The sequence below is a fragment of the Schistocerca piceifrons genome, chromosome 1, assembly GCF_021461385.2.
Source record: "Schistocerca piceifrons isolate TAMUIC-IGC-003096 chromosome 1, iqSchPice1.1, whole genome shotgun sequence".
Taxonomy (NCBI): Eukaryota; Metazoa; Arthropoda; class Insecta; order Orthoptera; family Acrididae; genus Schistocerca; species Schistocerca piceifrons.
In genome coordinates, this window is record NC_060138.1 from 1239209556 (window position 1) to 1239229120 (window position 19565).

Here is a 19565-nt window from a genome sequence, read left to right on the forward strand (position 1 = left end):
GTCAGCATCAATATTGTTCACAACAGCTTCTGTTTTTCCTGAAACCAACTTGTACCACCAGCAGCACCTTTTCAGTAAGTGGCATTAGTCTTGAGGCCAAAACCCTCTCAAATCATTAATAGGTTGTACACAGTAGAAAGAGAGTGCTAAAGTTCTTTAGATCATCTTCTGCTTTCCTTGGTTTAAGCACTGTAATTGCCTTTGCCTCCTTCCATATCTTCAGTAGATTTGCAGAGGGAATTGTTTCCATAAAGCATCTGGCCAACCACATTTTGACTTTGTATCAATTAACTGATAATAAAACCTCTCCTTTTTCCATTGATGTCTTGTTGACTAATTAATAACATTTAATTACTAGTGGATGAAGTTCAGAAAGTATTAATGCCTCTGCAGAGGATGGTTCTGAAACTGTAATTATGAAATCATACTACAAGAGTCTAATAACATATTGAATTCTGATACGATTCATCCTGGGATGAGAGTCCCTATGCTCATGCTAATATTAAAACATTATTTGGGTATTTGACTGAACACATATTACATAACATTTATCTTAACCACCAGCCAATTCTGAACAATAACCACAACTGCTACACATGTCCTTCCAAAATGAGCAATTTTGTATCTGATTATTGTAACCAGAGAGGATTAGCCAAATGTTGTTCAAGCTGACTGAGGCCTTGTTTGTTCTCCTAACAAAATAGGAGCAGCAGGGGTAAACTCAGAAGTTTCGCATTACATTTACTGCTTTGGGAAGTTTTTATCGAGAGTCAATTTGCAATTCAGAAACAACAGAAACATTCATAAATCCAATACTACCAGAAGGGATGACTTACATTAGCCGTCACTCAGCTTAAGTGTAGCACAGAAAAGAGTAAAACAACAATGTCCTGAACTTTACACAGACGAGAGTGAGGTAGTTAGCCATAAAAATCTTTATTCTCTTACTCAGTGAACATTTGCGCACGCGTGTTTGTGTGTGTTAAAACAAGTTTGAAATCTTAGTATCTAATCAGCCCTCATATATTCTTGCATTGTTACATAGGCATTTATGTAATTCATTTCTGTTTTTGAAGTAACTGTATGCTAACTGAGACAATATTTGCACCCCAGATTACTATCACATAAACCAAGTATTACTAATGACAGACTACAATATTCAAAATATGTCCTCTTATAGTAAGGCAATAGTAATCATATTAAATAGCACTATTGTGAATAATTTACAGGGCTGGAATGATGTTGGATTTCATGGATCAGATGAAATACAGACACCAAATATTGATGCTTTGGCATATCAAGGAGTTGTTTTGACTCGCCATTATACTTTGCCATCTTGCACTCCATCACGATCTGCACTACTCACTGGGCGTTACCCCATCACTACTGGTGAGTGGCAGAAAGAAGTGGCATGAGCTGTTCATAGTCATGATGCTGACCATTTAAGATTTTATGTAAGTAATAATGAAATTTACATAATAAATAATAAAATCCAATACAGCATACATGAATGTGAGTAACTGTAATCAAAATCTCTGTATCTGATGAGTTAAGAGGAAATTATCCTGTACCTGATAGAAATAACAGCATCCTGTAAATAACAAGCCTTTGTAAACCTAATTTTCTTCTTTCAGAGTGAATGAGGGCAAAGATTGGAAGATAACACTAGAAGAGGGAGCAATCGTTGAGGGGCGGGGGCTGGATCGCAATGCATTACTTTGTGTATCATTAAGTACGTTATATTCTACATCTACATAGATCTATGTTCTGCAAAACACCGCATGGTACATGGCATCAGGTACAATGCTCTGTACCAGTTATTAGGGTTTCTTCCTGTTCCATTCACTCATAGAGTGTGGGAAGAATGATTGTTTGAATGCTTCTATGGATGTAGTAATTATTCTAATCTTATCCTCACAACCCCTATGTGAGCGATAAGTAGGTGGTTGTAGTATGTTCGTAGAGTCATCATTGAAAGCCAGTTCTTGAAACTTCATTAACAGACTTTCTCAGAATAGTTTATGTCTATCTTCAAGAATCTTCCAGTTCAGTTCTTTCAGTATCTCTATGACGCTCTCCCAAGGATCAAACAAACCTGTCACCAATTGTGTTGCCCTTCTCTGTGTAAGTTCTATATCCCCTGTTAGTTCTATTTGGTAGGGGTCCCACAAATTAAGCAATATTCCAGAACTGGTCACAGGAGTGATTTGTAAGCAATGTCCTTTGTGGACTGACTGCATTTCCCCAGTATTCTACTAAAAATTGAAGTCTACCACCTGCTTTACACATGACTGATCCTATGTGACCATGCCATTTCTTGTCCCATGTATTAGTATGAGTTGGCCAATTCTAACAGTGCTTCATGGATATTAAACTTATAGGATACTACATTTCTTTGTTTTGTGAAGTGCACAGTTTTACAATTCTGAATATTTAAAGCAGGTTGCCAATCTTTGCACTACTTTGAAATCTTATCGAGATCTGACTAAATATTTATGCAACTTCTTTCAGATGGAACTTCATTACAGATAACTGCATTATCTGCAAAAAGTCCTAGGTTACTATTAATATTCTCTACAAGGTCATTAATATTGCGCCTTGAACAGCAAGGGTCCCAACACCCTTCCCTGGAGCACACCTGAAGTTACTTCTACATCTGACAAATCTTCCCATTTCATTCACGTAGGGAGTGCAGAAAGAGTAATTGCTTGAATGGCTCTGTGCGTGCGGTATATTGTAATATATTCCTTGAGTCTGTATTTATCAGCATATTACGAAATGGAGAGACTGTCATAATAAATTGGGTTTTCCAGTTGTTTATTCTCTTGTCAGGCAGCAATAAACTGACAGAAAATGTAATTACCGTACGAGGACCAAACTTGGCAGCATTAATGTCAAGGACATGGGGAAGAGAAATAATGTAGAATCAATTTAATTGAAACACTTTTAGTGTGCTACTATAGTACATCATACCATTACATACCAGTACCATTACTGCTACAAAAGGGGCTCAATATGGTGCCCATCAGTGTTGAGAAGAGTCAGCACAGTAGAACAAAGCATGGCTATAAGTATGCTGGCTACCTCTCTTGATATGCTGCGCTGGTAAACCCTGTCCTTCAGGTAGCCCCAAAATCAGATATCACAGGGTGCGAGATAAGGTGATTGTGCTGGCCAAGGAAATGATTGGCTGATAATTCGATCATTTCCTAATGTGTTTCGGATAAGCAGTTGAACTTCATAAGCGATGTGCAATGAGGGCCCATCTTGCATGAAAACTGTTGAGTTCAGTCTCTCTCTCTCTCTCTCTCTCTCTCTCTCTTTCTCTCTCTCTCTCTCCTGTAGGGCAGGTATGACATGCTGGCAAAGCATATCGCAGTAACCAGTCACACTGCACATCTTTGGTCCTTGGGCACCAACCTGTTAAAAAAAAGAATGGGCCAATGATGAATGTAGCCATGAAGCCACACCTTCTGGTGACACATTCACCATGTACAGTGACTGGAGGTGAAGATCCCCACACTTGTCAATTCTGTGTCTTCACCTCACCTGTCAGAGAAAAATGAGCTTTGTCTGCCCATAGGATGGGCCAGGGACAGCCCTCGTCAACTTCAATCCTTGTGAGAAAGTGGAGGCAAAGTCAGCATGATGTCGTACATCATGTGGTGCAAGCTGCTGTATGATACGGATCTTGTATGGATACCATTTGAGAATAGTTCAAAAATCCTTCCATACAGTGGACCATGGGATGTTCAACTAGCATGACACAGCACGCGCGCTGCCTGATGATCAGGAATTGCTTGCAGCATTGTCTGCCATAGCAAGAATGATTTCATCAACCACCTGTGGTGCAACCAGTTGTCAGCCTGTTCCCGGAGCATTGCCCAGTTTCCAGTTGATTCAAACTTCATCATGCTCCGCATAGAAGGTGGAGAAAGAAGACCCTTCCGTAATCCTTTCAGCCAGTGATATTCTTGAAGTGCAGCTCAGAATTACTGTTGTTTTGATAATAGAGCTTCACCAGTAATGCCCCTGCTCCTTTTGTCCAAGCTCAAGTTGACAAGTCAACAAGTGCACTGTGACTGGACAGGTGTGTGAGGCTGTGAATCGTGATGACTGATCATGGAACCTGGTGGCCATAGTTGTAACTGGACAGTGGTGCTGTGATGCATGGAAAGTATGCACCCCATACTCTGGACATTAATTCTACCAAGTTTGGTACTCATACAGTAATTAGTATCCATGTTATAACATGTTAAATAGGGAAAGTCTAATTATAACCATCCAATATATACTGTATGTGTGAATATTAAATATTAGCTGTTATGTTGTAACAGAAAGTAAGTAATTATCTCATATTTGCCTGGAAATGTACTGTTTTATTTAATGTACATTCATCGTATGTATAAAATTGTACAATTCACACAACTAGATCCATGGGCAAAGAATAAATAAATAAAAAAATAGAACTAGTGGGGGAGAGAGAGAGAGAGAGAGAGAGAGAGAGAGAGAGAGAGAGAGAGAGAGAAGGCCATGGCCCTCTCTCTTTGATGTTTATTTTCATTTATCAGTTGTAATTAAATAAAGATGATGTAACTTACCAGACGAAAGCGTTGGTATGTTGATAGAGACACTAACAACCACAAACACACACACAAAATTCAAGCTTTCGCAACCCACGGTTGCTTCATCAGGAAAGAGGGAAGGAGAGGGAAAGATGAAAGGATGTGGGTTTTAAGGGAGAGTGTAAGGAGTCATTCCAATCCCAGGAGCGGAAAGATATACCTTAGGAGGAGAAAGGGACAGGTATACACTCGCGCACACACACACACATATCCATCCGCACATATACAGACACAAGCAGACATATGTAAAGGCAAAAAGTTTGGTCCCTTGCCTTTACATATGTCTGCTTGTGTCTGTATATGTGCGGATGGATATGTGTGTGTGTGCACGAGTGTATACCTGTCCCTTTCTCCTCCTAAGGTAAATCTTTCCACTCCTGGGATTGGAATGACTCCTTACACTCTCCCTTAAAACCCACATCCTTTCATCTTTCCCTCTCCTTCCCTCTTTCCTGATGAAGCAACTGTGGGTTGCGAAAGCTTGAATTTTGTGTGTGTGTGTTTGTGGTTGTTAGTGTCTCTATCAACATACCAACGCTTTCGTCTGGTGAGTTACATCATCTTTGTTTTTAGATATATTTTTCCCACGTGGAATGTTTCCCTCTATTATATAAATATATCATTAAATAATTTAAAAATAGTGGGTTGACACAATTTTAATTTTGAAGCTTTTAAGAACTATAAATTTATTATTAATAATTAATGTAAGAAGTTAGTCATCTTGCATTTTAAAGTATATCAAGGAAATTCATGACAGTTCTGGCATGTAAAAGCTGCATTCTTAATAATGGCTGTGTAACTCATTTACTTACTAATAAGAGCACATTGCAACTTTTCTTCATTTTTAGGAATGCAAGGTTATCCACTACGAGCAGGTGAACCACGTGGTGTACCACTGTCTGTACAACTTCTTCCTGAGCATTTCAAAAGAATTGGTTATGCAACACATGCCATTGGGAAGTGGCATATTGGCAGCCATAAATCAAATTTCACTCCCACATACCGAGGATTTGACTCACATTTTGGTTACTGGTATGGATACATTGGGTATCATAACCATTCCATAGAACAAGAGGTACAAAATCAATTACTTATTAAGACAGATAACGTTTTCAATATATAGCAAATTTTTCTCTGTAAATGTCATTTGGTAAAATCATAACGTATTTTTCACTGCTGAAACATGACCATATCAGTTTTACACTGGGAGTTCAGCAATTTATGGCATAACCGACCATGTACAAAGACAATGTACAAAGATGTCAAAAGTATATATTAAATACGTAAGTGGCTCTGTGAACAATATTATGAGAAACAAAGGCCAATACTCACTGTAAAGATGACATGGTGACTTCCAGGCAGGCACAACAAAAAGGCTGCTAAACATTTAGCTTTTGCCAAAAGCCTTCTTCAGAAAAGACAACACACATGCATCCATACAAGCAAGATGCACACCTCATGCACACATGACTGCTACCTCTGGCTGCTCTGGCCATAAGGCAACAATTACATTGAACAAAAGCAGCAATCTGGAGTAGGGCAGGAAAAGGGGAGGGATAGCAGGGTATGGGTATGGCTAGTGGAGCGCACAGGGACTAGATGGTGGTGGCAGATCCACACTGCCAGGTGCAGCATTGAGAAGCAGTGGGATTGGGAGGAGGGGGGGGGGGGGGTGGAGAAGAAAAACAGAGAAGCTGAAAAGGTCTGTGGGTACATTTGCACAAAGCTGTGCTCAATGAGAGTGAGGGGATGTGAATCAGGAGTAGGTGATATGACAGAGAGGGCAGAAACTGTTTCGTGGAAGGTTTGGGGACAATAGATCACTGTAGGTTGAGGCCAGGATAATTTTGGAAGTGGAGAATGTGTTGTAAGGGTGACTCTCATCTACACAGTTCAGAAAAACTGGTGGTGGAGGGGAGGGTCCAGATGGCCTGGTTTGTGAAGCAGCCATTTAAATCAAGCATGTTATGTTCAGCTGCATATTGTGCCACAGGGTGGTCCATTATGCTCCTGCCCATGTTTTGGTAGTAGACATTCATCCTGGCGGACAGCTGGTTGGTGGTCATATAAATATAAAAATCTGTGCAACAATTTCAGCATAGCTGGAATATGACATGGCTGCTTTGACAGGTGGCCCGACCTCTGATGGGATAGGATAGGCCTGTGACAGGAAAGGAATAGGAAGTGCTGGGTGGATGGATTGGGCAAGTCTTCCATGGAGTTATGATTCCTGTGGCAAGGGCTTGGAGTTGGAAGTGGCATAGGAATGGACTATAATGTTGTGAAGGTTGTGTGGATGATGGAACACCACTTTAGGAGAGATGGGGAGGATCTTGATAAGGATGTTCCTTATTTCAAGGCATATTGATAGATAATCAAAGCTCTGACGAAGAATGTAGTTGGTTTCTTCTGGTCTAAAAGGGGGTACTCCTTTGTAGCTGGTTCTTTGGGGTCGTGGGAGCATTGGCGGTGCATTCACATTGTATACTTACTCTGCTGCAGTCATTGCAGAGTGTTTTATATTGCTATCACTACCAACCAGCTGTCCACCAGGATGAATGGCCACCACCAAACTGTGGCCAAAAGCGAAGTGGACCAACCTGTGGCACAACATGCAGCTGAAGATGATGTGCTTGATTTCAATGACTGCTTCACAGTCCTGACCATCTGGATCCTCCCCTCCACCACCAGCTTTTAAGAACTGCACAGATGAGAGTTATTCATTACAACATATTTTCCAGTCCCAAAAGTAGTCTGGTCTCAACCTATGGTAACCTCCTTTCCTCACACTCTCCACCAGTTTCTGCCTCCACTGTCCTATCACATCCTTCCAATTCACATCCCCTCACACACATTGTTTGCCTTTCTCTGCCACTACACTAACCAGTCTTTTCCCCTTCTCTGCTCCTCTCCTTTTCCGCTCTATATTGTTCCTCCCCCCCCCCCCCCCCCCCCCTTTCAGCCCCCAACCTCCTTGCATTGCGCCTGCAACTTTGTTGTGCTACCATCTACTCCCTGCATGTTCCACCAGACAGCACTTTTCTCTCCCCTCATCATCTGTATCCTACTATCCCTCTCCATCCTCCCCCCCCCCCCCCCCCCCAGTCCAGACTGCTGCTTCCATTCCACGTAAATGACGCCTTCTGGCTGGAGATAGTGTTCATGTGTGTGTGAGGTGTGCTTCCTTGTGAGAATGTGTGCATGTTTTCTTTTCTAAAGTAGACTTTGGCCAAAAGCTAAATGTGTAACAGTCTTTTTGTTGTACCTCTCTGCATCTCAACATGTCAACTTTATGGTGAGTAACAGTTATCCTTTTCATAATATTGTAGGGACCACTACTCACGTCGACTGCTGTGTCCGCACACATTACTTCGGTTCAAGCCATCTATAGATACAGTTGTGTCGCAAATTCAATGACTGCATGGCAACAAATGAATGGCATAAACTACCAAGTTTCAATCCACCACTTGGGGTGCTGAATAATGTTGTTGGCTACTTCTTGGAGTTACAACTTTTGTTTTTATGTTTATTCTGTTCCTTGGTTACTGTTCTTGTTGTTTACAAGCTACCTATAGCAACTGTGCTTCTTTTTCTGTAATACCAAGCAATAAACCATTCAAGTATATTCTCAGTGTGTGTTTGAATACGTATTAAGTACGGGTAGCTCTCCACTATGAAAATATACCCGTCAGTGGTGACCCCCGACATTATCCGCTCTCAGTAAACCGGTCCCGCGACAAAATTGATTACAAAATGGAATCACCTGCAGTATCGAGACTAGCTGTTCACCTCCCACCATTTTGGACACATAATCCAGTTCTATGTTTTGCTCAGGTCGAGACTGGCTTTTGCTGTGCCGGAATTACAGCAGATGCGACTAAGTTTGCATTCATAGTGAATCAGCACGAGCAACACTACGCTTCCAAAGCTCAAGATATAATCATGGCACCATCGACGGAGAGTGCGTATGAAAGATTAAAGACTGAGCTTATTCTTAGAGTTGCAGCATTGCAGGAATACTGTATCAGACAAGTGCTGCGTCAGGGAAGATATAGGTGACAGAAAACAATCTCAGTACCTGTGTCACCTTTGCGGCAAGGTGGACATCTGAACAGTGCCCGACAACCTTGCACGTATGCTATGGAGTAGCCGTCTGCCACCACAGGTAAAGGCGATCATCGCATTGCAGACAGAGATGTCCCTGGATGCTGTTGTGGAACTGGCCAACTGCATCCAAGTTGCCATCGCTCCGGACCAATAGGTTACTACTGTGACAATGTCTGGTAGTGTCGCGTCCATGGCCCTTCTCATTCCATGTGGAGATTATAGTGCTCTGTCTGCCAAAGTCGATGCATTGAGTGACAGATTGGCACACTGTTGTCACAAGGAGGTCCTACTCGCTACAGAGGACATAGCTGCAAACAGTCTAGGAGCCATTCCTCAACTCACTCTGTATCAGATGCTGGTCCGACCACTTGTAGGTACCACAGAAGATTTGGTGAGCAGGCTAAAAAGTGCACTAGCCACCATGCCTACCCAAGTGCAAACGGCGGTCGGACGTAGGTGCCACCAACTGCTTAACTACATCCCAGTGCCTATTCATTACTGACAGGGTAACAGGCCGGAAGTATTTAATAGACACAGGGTCTGACTTTAGTATCCTGCCCAGAGTGTCACTGCATTGTTGCAGGCCACCCACTGCATTTAGCTTGTCTGCCACAAATAATTCAGCAATTTCAGCGTATGGCACGCGGCGTGAAGAATTGAATTTGCGACTCCGCCATCAGTTCACATGGCACTTTACTGTAGCAGACATGGCCGAAGCAAAAATCGGTGCCAATTTATTAGCTCACTATCTGCTCCTACTGGATGCAGCGAATTCCCACGTAATAGTCAATGTTACTGGACTTACAACCACTGGGTACCATCGTGATGCCAGAACATACAGCATCAAGGTTATACAGGTTGCAGATGAGGAATGCTATTTATTGGTCTAAATTCTCTCTAAAACTGTACAACTTTTAATTGAAATCATCAAGATTGCTGTGTTAAACGATGTAAACATCTATGTTCTGACTGTTGAATCTATACAAACCTTGACAGTTCTATTACATATTTTGTGAGGATTAGTAACCTTATGAAGCAATAAAGGTGTTATACAATAGATTTACATATTATAGTTATATCATTCAGTATAACTTGATTAACTATGACAAAGGTTGCCTGACAACGTGGCAAATCCAAGACTTTGTTGCAGGTGGAGAAGAGCAACAGCAAACAGATACTCACAGACCTTCAACATCAAAGCTGAATATAATTTTTGTGACCTGTTAAAGTTGTTATATTTGACAACTGGAATAAATTAATACTGGTTCCTCTTAATGATTCCCCCACTTAGATGAAATATCGCTGAAGGGTTCAAAGAAAATTTGAGTCACATTTTGAACAGGTACCCAACTCATACAATTATAGTTGGAGATGACTTCAATTTACCCTCAGTATGTTGGCAAAAATACATGTTCATGGTCAGTGTTAGGCATAAAACAATATCTGAAATTGTACTAAATGCATTCTATGAAAATTATTTTGAGCAGCTAGTTCAGCAACTCACATAAAGCGTACATTGTTGCAATAACACACTAGAGCTCTTGGAAACAAAGAATCATTAGCAAATAGAAAGTCTATTTTTTCCAAATGCATTGTCTTTCAGTCAGCAGCCACTTAAGTTATATTCTCAGTGAAGAGGCCTTTAAACACCTCCTCATTGCTGCAGATGTCAAGCCAACATAAACATGATGTAGGTGTTTTATTGGCTGTACAGTGAATGTGGAGAAGTGCCCTATTTCGTTATGGTGTCCTTCGATTTTCCAACGCTCATTTGCAACCTATTCAGTGATCTCTGTGCAGTCCAGAATCCTGGTAAGGGCAGATGCTGACTGTGAAAAGCTCTTGGTAGCATATGTCCATGCAGTGGGTGTAATTAATTTTTCCCAATTTCCTTCTTTTTGACATTTGTGGTTACAGTCAAGCATATGTCAAGAGGAGCAATGCTTGCCATGTAGTACAATTTATCCAGTAATTAGCCCTGCAGTTTCATGAAGGTTTGTGTCTACTTATTTTGTGTGGGCAGAAGTAACTGCCTCAGGTTGGGCACCCTGATTGATACCAACAAGTTTCTAGGTGACATTGTTCAGGCAGACACCATATGTCTTGTATAATGGCAGTGCTGCCTGTAAGTGAGTGAACTGTCTAAGATAACTCCTAGATATCTGCTTGAAAAGCAATGCCCAAGCTCAAAGCCTTCTCAAATCATTTTCAGTTTTCTTCCTGCCTATCTGTTTTGTAAGTGGAAAGTATAGACCTGTGTTCTGTGTCAGTCTGGCTTCAGGTGGTTCTTGTGACAGTAATCAGAAAATGTTCCCAGAGCTCTTGTCAACACTTTTTCTCTTCTTCAAAATTTTCTGTCAATACTGTCAAAGCAAGGTTGTCAATATGTATGAAATTTCTGCATGGCTTAGATGTTGGCTGATCATTTGTGTAAATGTTGAAGAGCACTGGTGGTAAAACACTCCCTTGGGGTAGAGCATTTCTTTGGTTACTCTTTAGTTTATATTTCTTTGGTTGGATTTTAATTTCGATCATAGTTCCATTTGTAGTGAATTGTTACAATGCATATACCATACATTCATAAAATATCAAAATTCTTTATTAAGCTGTAACTTTTTAAATATTATTGTTCAGGATATAATTTACATGTAGCTGAAACTAATAGTATAAATATTTTTTGTTAAAATTTTTTTTTTCAAGGGAATATTCATAACTGAAGACACATGAAAACCATGTGAACATAAAAATCTAATATCACTAACTGTCATTTGTTTTAGGATTGATCTACCTCATTTGGGAGACACCTTTTTCTGCTGTGTAAAGAACATCATCTTTTTTAAAAATTTTATAGTTCAGTAAATATTATTATTCAATATTATTGTTGCATAGTCATTTAGAGTCTAGAATGTAAACTTTTCAAGAACCCAGTGTTACTGTTGAGTAATCATAATTTTTGTATGACCAAATGTATGCTTTTGTTATCAATATTTTGTAGTTGGTATTAAAGTATTTCAAACATAAAATTTGAATTTATAGAAAATCAGTAAAAGTTTTGCTGGAACACAAGGAGAAAACTGCACATATGAAAACAGAACTTAATATTAATTAAGAATATATAAAACAAAAAGTGGTGGCTCATGATTGTACATTTTGGGTGTTCACAAATTTTTAGCTTCAGATACAGGTGAGGGTGTGAAATTAGTAGCATCTGTTGTATAAAAATTATGCTTATCAACATATTTATACAAATACAGCCACTACCAATCATAAAAATAACTGTAATAATAACAGTAATAATAATAATAATACACAATATTTATTACCAGATAGCCAGAATTAGAATTTTTAACATAACGACTAGCTGATCAGATCCGTGTAACAATGAAAAATAACAGGATACCCCAGTCAGAATTAGAAAACATCAAACAACAAATACTGGAACAAAAAAATGTGCAATCAGAAGAAGAAAATACAGTAATGGACTCAAACATCCCAGAGTAAACAAACAAAGAACAATACGCATCAGTTAAACAATCAGAGGAAAACAAAATCTTAAGACAGCCACCAGAACAAGCACAAATAGAACACGAAGTGGCACACATGTTAGATATGGAAGAAAAATTTCAGCTGACATATATAGAATAAAAAGACACAAATACAGACATTAGAACATTCTTGAATAGACCACCAAATAATCCACAAGTCGAAACAACAATAACAACTATCAACACAATCATACACAACAAAATAAATGAAAATACAACTATGGAAGAGTTACAACTATTGGTTTACATAGGAGCACTCACTACACTAAATATATACACTAGGCAGAGATCAGAACCAACCAACACACAGAAGAAACCCACAAAACCAGCATGGCAACACAGGCTACAGATTAGAATAGAAAAACTGAGAAAAGACATCGGACAGTTAATACAATTTATAAGAAATTAAATATCAGATAAAAAACAAAAAAAGTTAGGTAAAATCTCGCAACAAGAAGCGATATAGCAATTAGATGAAAAGAAGCAGAATTTACAAGCATTGGCCAAATGAAAAGAGATTTTGGCAGACAATAGATAACACACACATTAAAATAGACAATCCACCAAACATAACAGACATGGAACACTTCTGGAGCAACATATGGTCAAACCCGGTACAACATAACAGACATGCACGGTGGATACAAGCAGAAACAGACACATACAACATGATACCACAAATGCCTGAAGTGATAATTTTGCAACATGAAGTCACCTGAGCAATTAATTCTACACACAATTGGAAAGCCTCTGGAAAAGATAAAATAGCAAATTTCTGGCTAAAGAAGTTCACCTCAACACATTCACATCTAACTAGATTATTTAACAGCTACATTGCAGACCCATACACAGTCCCTGATACACTTACACAATGAATAACTTACCTGAAACCTAAAGATCAAGCAGACACAGCAAACCCAGCAAAATATCGCCCCATAACATGCCTACCAACTATATACAAAATAGAATGAAATTTTCACTCTACAGCGGAGTGTGCGCTGATAAGAAATTTCCTGGCAGATTAAACCTGTGTGCCGGACCAAGACTCGAACTCGGGACCTTTGCCTTTCGCGGGCAAGTGCTCTACCGACTGAGCTAACCAAGCACGACTCACGCCCCGTCCTCACAGCTTTACTTCTGCCAGTACCTCGTCTCCTACCTTCCAAACTTTACAGAAGCTCTCCTGCGAACCTTGCAGAACTAGCACTCCTGAAAGAAAGGATATTGCGGAGACATGGCTTAGCCACAGCGTGGGTGATGTTCCTAGAATGAAATTTTCACTCTACCGCGAAAGGCAAAGGTCCCGAGTTCGAGTCTCGGTCCGGCACACAGTTTTAATCTGCCAGGAAGTTTCAATATACAAAATATTAACTTCAGTCATTACACAGAAATTAATGACACATAGAACACAGAACAAAATTATAAATGAAGAACAAAAAGGCTGCTGCAAAGTAGCAAGAGGATGTAAAGAGTAACTGATAATAGATGCAGAGGTGACATATCAAGCTAGAACTAAACAAAGGTCGCTACACTACGCATACATTGATTACCAAAAAGCTTTTGATAGTGTACCCCACTCATGGTTACTACAAATATTGGAAATATACAAAGTAGATCCTAAATTGATACAGTTCCTAAACATAGTTATGAAAAATTGGAAAACCACACTTAATATCCAAACAAATTCAAATAATATCACATCACAGCCAATACAGATTAAGCATGGAATATACCAAGGAGACTCATTAAGTCCTTTCTGGTTCTGCTTTGCTCTGAACTCACTATCCAACATGCTAAATAATACAAATTATGGATATAATATTACTGGAAGATACCAACACAAAATCACGCATTTGCTATACATGGATGACCTAAATCTACTGGCAGCAACAAATCAACAACTCAACCAATTACTAAAGATAACAGAAGTATTCAGCAATGATATAAATATGGCTTTTGGAACAGACAAATGTAAGAAAAATAGCATAGTCAAGGGAAAACACACTAAACAAGAAGATTACATATTTGATAACCACAGTGACTGCATAGAAGCAATGAAAAAACAGATGCCTATAAATATCTAGGGTGCAGACAAAAAATAGGAATAGATAATACAAATATTAAAGAAGAACTAAAAGAAAAATATAGACAAAGACTAACAAAAATACTGAAAACAGAATTGACAGCAAGAAACAAGACAAAAGCTATAAATACCTGTGCTATACCAATATTGACCTACTCATTTGGAGAAGTGAAATGGAGTAACACAGACCTAGAAGCACTCAATACACTTACACGATCACAATGCCACAAATATAGGGTACATCACATACATTCAGCAACAGAAAGATTCACATTAAGCAGAAAGGAAGGAGGAAGGGGATTTATCAACATAAAAAACCTTCATTATGGACAGGTAGACAATTTAAGAAAATACTTTATAGAACGAGCAGAAACTAGCAAAATACACAAAGCAATCACTCATATAAATACATCGGCTACACCATTGCAATTTCATAACCACTTCTACAACCCTTTAGATCACATAACAGCAACAGATACGAAGAAAGTAAATTGGAAAAAGAAAACACTACATGGCAAGCACCCTTATCATCTAACACAGCCACACATCAATCAAGACGCATCCAACACATGGGTAAGAAAAGGCAATATATACAGTGAGACGGAAGGATTCATGATTGCAATACGGGATCAAACAATAAATACCAGATCTTACAGCAAGTATATTACTAAAGATCCCAATACCACAACAGATAAATGCATACTTTGCAAACAACAAATAGAAACAGTAGATCACATCACAAGCGGATGTACAATACGAGCAAATACAGAATACATCAGAAGACATGACAATGTAGCAAAAATATTACATCAACAACTTGCCATACAACATAAACTAATAAAACAACATGTTCCCACATACAAGTATGCACCACAAAATTTACTGGAGAATGATGAATACAAATTATACTGGAACAGAACCATTATAACAGATAAAACAACACCACATATCAAACCTGACATCAAACTTACCAAGAAAAAGAAGAAATTAACACAACTAATCGAAATATCCATACCCAATACAGCAAATATACAGAAGAAAACAGGAGAAAAAATTGAAAAATACATGCAACTGGCTGAGCAAGTCAAAGACATGTGGCTTCAGGATAAAATTGACATTATACCAATTGTACTATCAACTACAGGAGTCATACCACACAATATCCACCATACATCAACGCAATACAGCTACATCCAAACATATATACACAACTACAGAAATCTGTAATTATTGATACGTGTTCAATTACCCGAAAGTTCCTAAATGCAATGTAACATATACAGTACAGTTAAAAGGAAGTCACGCTTGATCAAGGTCCATGTCACTTTCCATTTTTAACCAGACATAATGTCTGAGAAAGGAAAGATAATAATAATATGCATAACTTGTCCAAAAAAAGAAAGGATTGTTTTTGTAGAACTTTGTTGTTTGGTACATAATTAAGTACAGTTTAGGGATAGAACAAAATAACATTTAAACTTTTATAACTCTCCATTCGTCATTTTTGTGTAAGTGGGAATTTTTGGGTTTTTATATTTTTTTGGACAAATGTGCAAGATCCCCAACACATGTAGCAGTTAACAAATTAACTTCCAGGCTGAAAATCAGACATTCTTTTATTGCACCCACACAACAACTTACACTTATCATACAATTTTTTGTTAAATGTTCGTTTGTAGTCATACTTATTTGATTTTGTTACTTTCTCCATCAACAGACCTGGTCTGGAATGCCCTAGCTTCTTTGTGGCTAACTTTTCCTGGTAATTTTCTTTTCCGTTAGTGCCTAATACAGATTCAAAAGCATTCATGTTGACACTGCACACGAAAGCTAATTCATGCATAGTAAACAACCAACTCCAAACACAAACCGCCATTTGTGGAAATGATTAAATTCAAGTAGAACTATCTACCAACATGGGCAATTGACTGAAATATAAATGAGGCACTGAGAACCATAAGGGTCAAAAGCACACCACTGTCAATCCCTCATTTAAGTGAATATCAGGGAAACCTGTGAGACAGCTTTTTGTGAATGTTCATATACACAATGTGGGCCTGCAGCACAGATAAATCTGACCCACCACAAGATCAACAGTTGTCAGAAGCATGACTAAATGGCACAGTCTTGCAATAATTGATGATGATGTGTTTTATGGTTCTCAGTGTCTCAAATGGAGTACCATATGATAAAATCCAAAACTTAGTGTACTGCTGTAAATCTTTCAGAATCTCACAAAATTGACATATCTGAGGAGCGTGCTACCTTCTAGCACTATTTATGCCAAGCGAATGGGGATAAAAGTCTGCTGCAGTGTGCTATCACCTGGTGGCACTGAGGTAAACTTGTTATTGAGTGAGAAGGGATAGCTCTGCATGACATGAAACATGCATATTGTTTATCAAATCAATATGTATTTGCCCCATAAGACAGTTATGCTACGCCAGTTCCACATGCACAGAAGCTCCTTAAAATGAGCACAACTGAAGTTTTGCTCGCAATCCTATGCCAAGATTCATGAAGTCACAGGAGAAGCAATGTAGCACAGTGAAGTAGATTTAGAACATGTACTTTATATTACTGCATCTACATTACATTTAACAGTGTTCAAAGAAAAATAACCAATAAATACACAAGATGTCAAAAGTCAGGGTGTTCACATGCTCTTGTGGTCTTATACAACAGCCAACACTGAAAATATATAAATAATAAACAGAACAACTTCATTGCCAGTGTTTATATGTATTACCTGTCATTCCTGTCTTTTAAGTTGTTTATGAGTATTTAATAGCTTTATATTACTCTGTTAGTGTTTAAATGGGCACTGTGAACAATGTTACAGTAATGCACCATCAAAGAAATGTATAAAGTTCTGGTTAAGCAGTCACTGAGTAAGGTTCATAAAGTTGCTATTCTGATTACACCTTCTGGCCACTTTAATAATGAAAAGTCCAGGTTGGAATATTAATGATATTGACGGGTATATTTCTGTCGTGCAGAGCTACCTATACTTAATAAATATTCAAACACGCACTGAGAATATACTTGAATGATTTACTACTTGGTACTACAGAAAAAGAAGCACAGTTGCTATAGGTAACTTGTAAACAACAAAAACAGTAACCAAGGAACAAAATAAAAATAAAAACAAAAGTTATAACTCCAAAGAGTAGGCAACAACATTATTTAGTGCTCCAAGTGGCGGATTCAAACTTGGCAGTTTACGCCATTCATTTGTAGATGTGCAGTCACTGAATTCACGACAGATGTGCGCGGACACAGCAGTCGACGTGAGTAGCAGTCGCTACAGGAGCCCCCTTGGTGAAAGTGGAGCATGGTGCATCTTCTCTTGACCTGGCCGTGAATTGGACATGTCGTCCGGAGCGGGTGCTCCATGTAGGTTCTGCATCAACCTGTTGTGGCAGTGGTGCTGGAAGTCAAGGTGTTGCGTCTGTCGGCGTTGAGCTCTTGACCATAAGGTGGGTGATGCCTCCTTGAAAATGTAAGCTGGCTTCACTGTGCTAATACACACGGTGGCCTGTTTGCCATTTACTATGATGACCATCGTGTGTGTGTCTCTGCGCAGGACGTGATGGGGTCCAGTATACAGTGGCTGCAGTGGTGGCTTGATGCAGTCTGTACGTAACATAATGTGTGAACAGCTTTTGACGTTGTTATGCACTAAAGTTTTTGGACAACCATGCCTGGAGGCCTCTGCGGGTTTAATTTGGCTTACATGTTCCCATAACTTGCGAAGGAATTCTGGTTGGTTGTCCATTTCTGACAGTAGGCCTATGTCAACAAACTCCCATGGTAGAAGCAGAGTCTCGCCATAAACCAATTCAGCTGCCGAGGACTCTATATCCGGTTTGTATGTGGCTAGTAGACCCACCAGGACTATGGGTAGTGCAGATGTCCAAGATGTCCCATGGCACATTAGCACAGTCTTCAGCGTTTGATGCCAACGTTCAAGCATGCCATTGTTGGCCGGATGATAACTGGTCATTTTGTGATGGACGTAGCCACAGAACTTCGCCAACTGTGTGAACAAATCTGACTTGAACTGTTGGCCTCTGTCAGTGGTGATATGAAGTGGGCAGCCGAATCTTGCCTGCTAGGTTGATGTGAAATTGGTCGCTAAGTGTTTCCGTGGAGATGTTGTCTGTAGGTACCACTTTAGGCATCGCGCATATCTGTCAATCATTGTGAATATGTATCGCTGACCATCTGGTGGAGGAAGTGGTCCTACCACATCAAGATGAACATGGGCAAATCGTGAAGACATGGCCAGGAACTCTCTTATTGGGGAATGAATGTGGCGAGTGATTTTGCAAAGCTGGCAAGTTCTTGTCCATTTGCGGCTGTCTCTTTCTATCCCTGGCCACATGAACTTTTGAGACACTAGCTTGAATGTCAAATGGACTCCTGAGTGGCAAAGATTATGTAAGGACTCTTGTAACACAGGTCTGCGAAATGCAACAGGAACAAAAGGGCATGATCTGCCATGTGACACTTCACAGTACAATTTCATGTTCTCACCAGGAATGTCAACTTGCTGTAACTTCAGTGCTGCAGTGTTGTCATGCAATATGGTGTGTAGCTTGGAGCCTTCTTGTTGCGCACTGGCAAGCACCATCATATCCACAGTCTGTGAATCACTGGCCACTCTAGAAAGGCAGTCTGCAGCCACATTAATGATGCCTGATATATGGTTGATGTTCATACTAAACTGGCTAATAAATTCCAATTGGTTGTACTGTTGTGGAGAGCAAGTGTTGCTGTTTTTCTTGAAGGCATATGTTAAAGGCTTGTGGTCGGCGTATATCACAAACTCTTGTGCCTCAACCTGTGGTCAAAAGTACTTGATTGCTTGATATATGGCTAAAAGTTCCTGATCATATGTGCTCCATCTTTGTTGTGCAGGTGACAGCTTGTGCGAGAAATGAGCCAGCAGCTGCCAGGCATCATCCACCCATTGTTGGATGGCTGCACCAATGGCTAACTGACTGGCATCCACCACTAATGCCACTGGAGCTTCGAGCTTGGGGTGCGCAAGCAGTGCTGCTTGTGCTAGGCTTTTTTTGGTTACTTCAAAAGCCGCATTCATCTCCTCGGTCCACTGCAGAGGAGAAGCGCTCTTAACCTTGGGACCAGCCAGTGCTGCATTCAACAGCACCTGTTGTTTGGCAGTGCGTGGTAATTGAC

General features: G+C 39.6%; 1 protein-coding gene across 4 annotated transcripts in view; it reads left to right on the forward strand.

The window, feature by feature from the left end:
* The window catches only part of LOC124782041 (arylsulfatase B-like), a 132585-nt gene that overhangs the window by 63776 nt on the left and 49244 nt on the right, over nucleotides 1-19565 (forward strand). For 3 of the 4 annotated variants that reach the window (XM_047253909.1, XM_047253908.1, XM_047253910.1), the window contains 2 exons: nucleotides 1230-1389; nucleotides 5474-5700. In XM_047253909.1, the coding sequence (XP_047109865.1) occupies nucleotides 1230-1389; nucleotides 5474-5700 (387 nt within the window). Of the gene's footprint in view, nucleotides 1-1229; nucleotides 1455-5473; nucleotides 5701-19565 lie in introns of all 4 variants that reach the window. The other variant, XM_047253912.1, reaches the window with a different exon arrangement.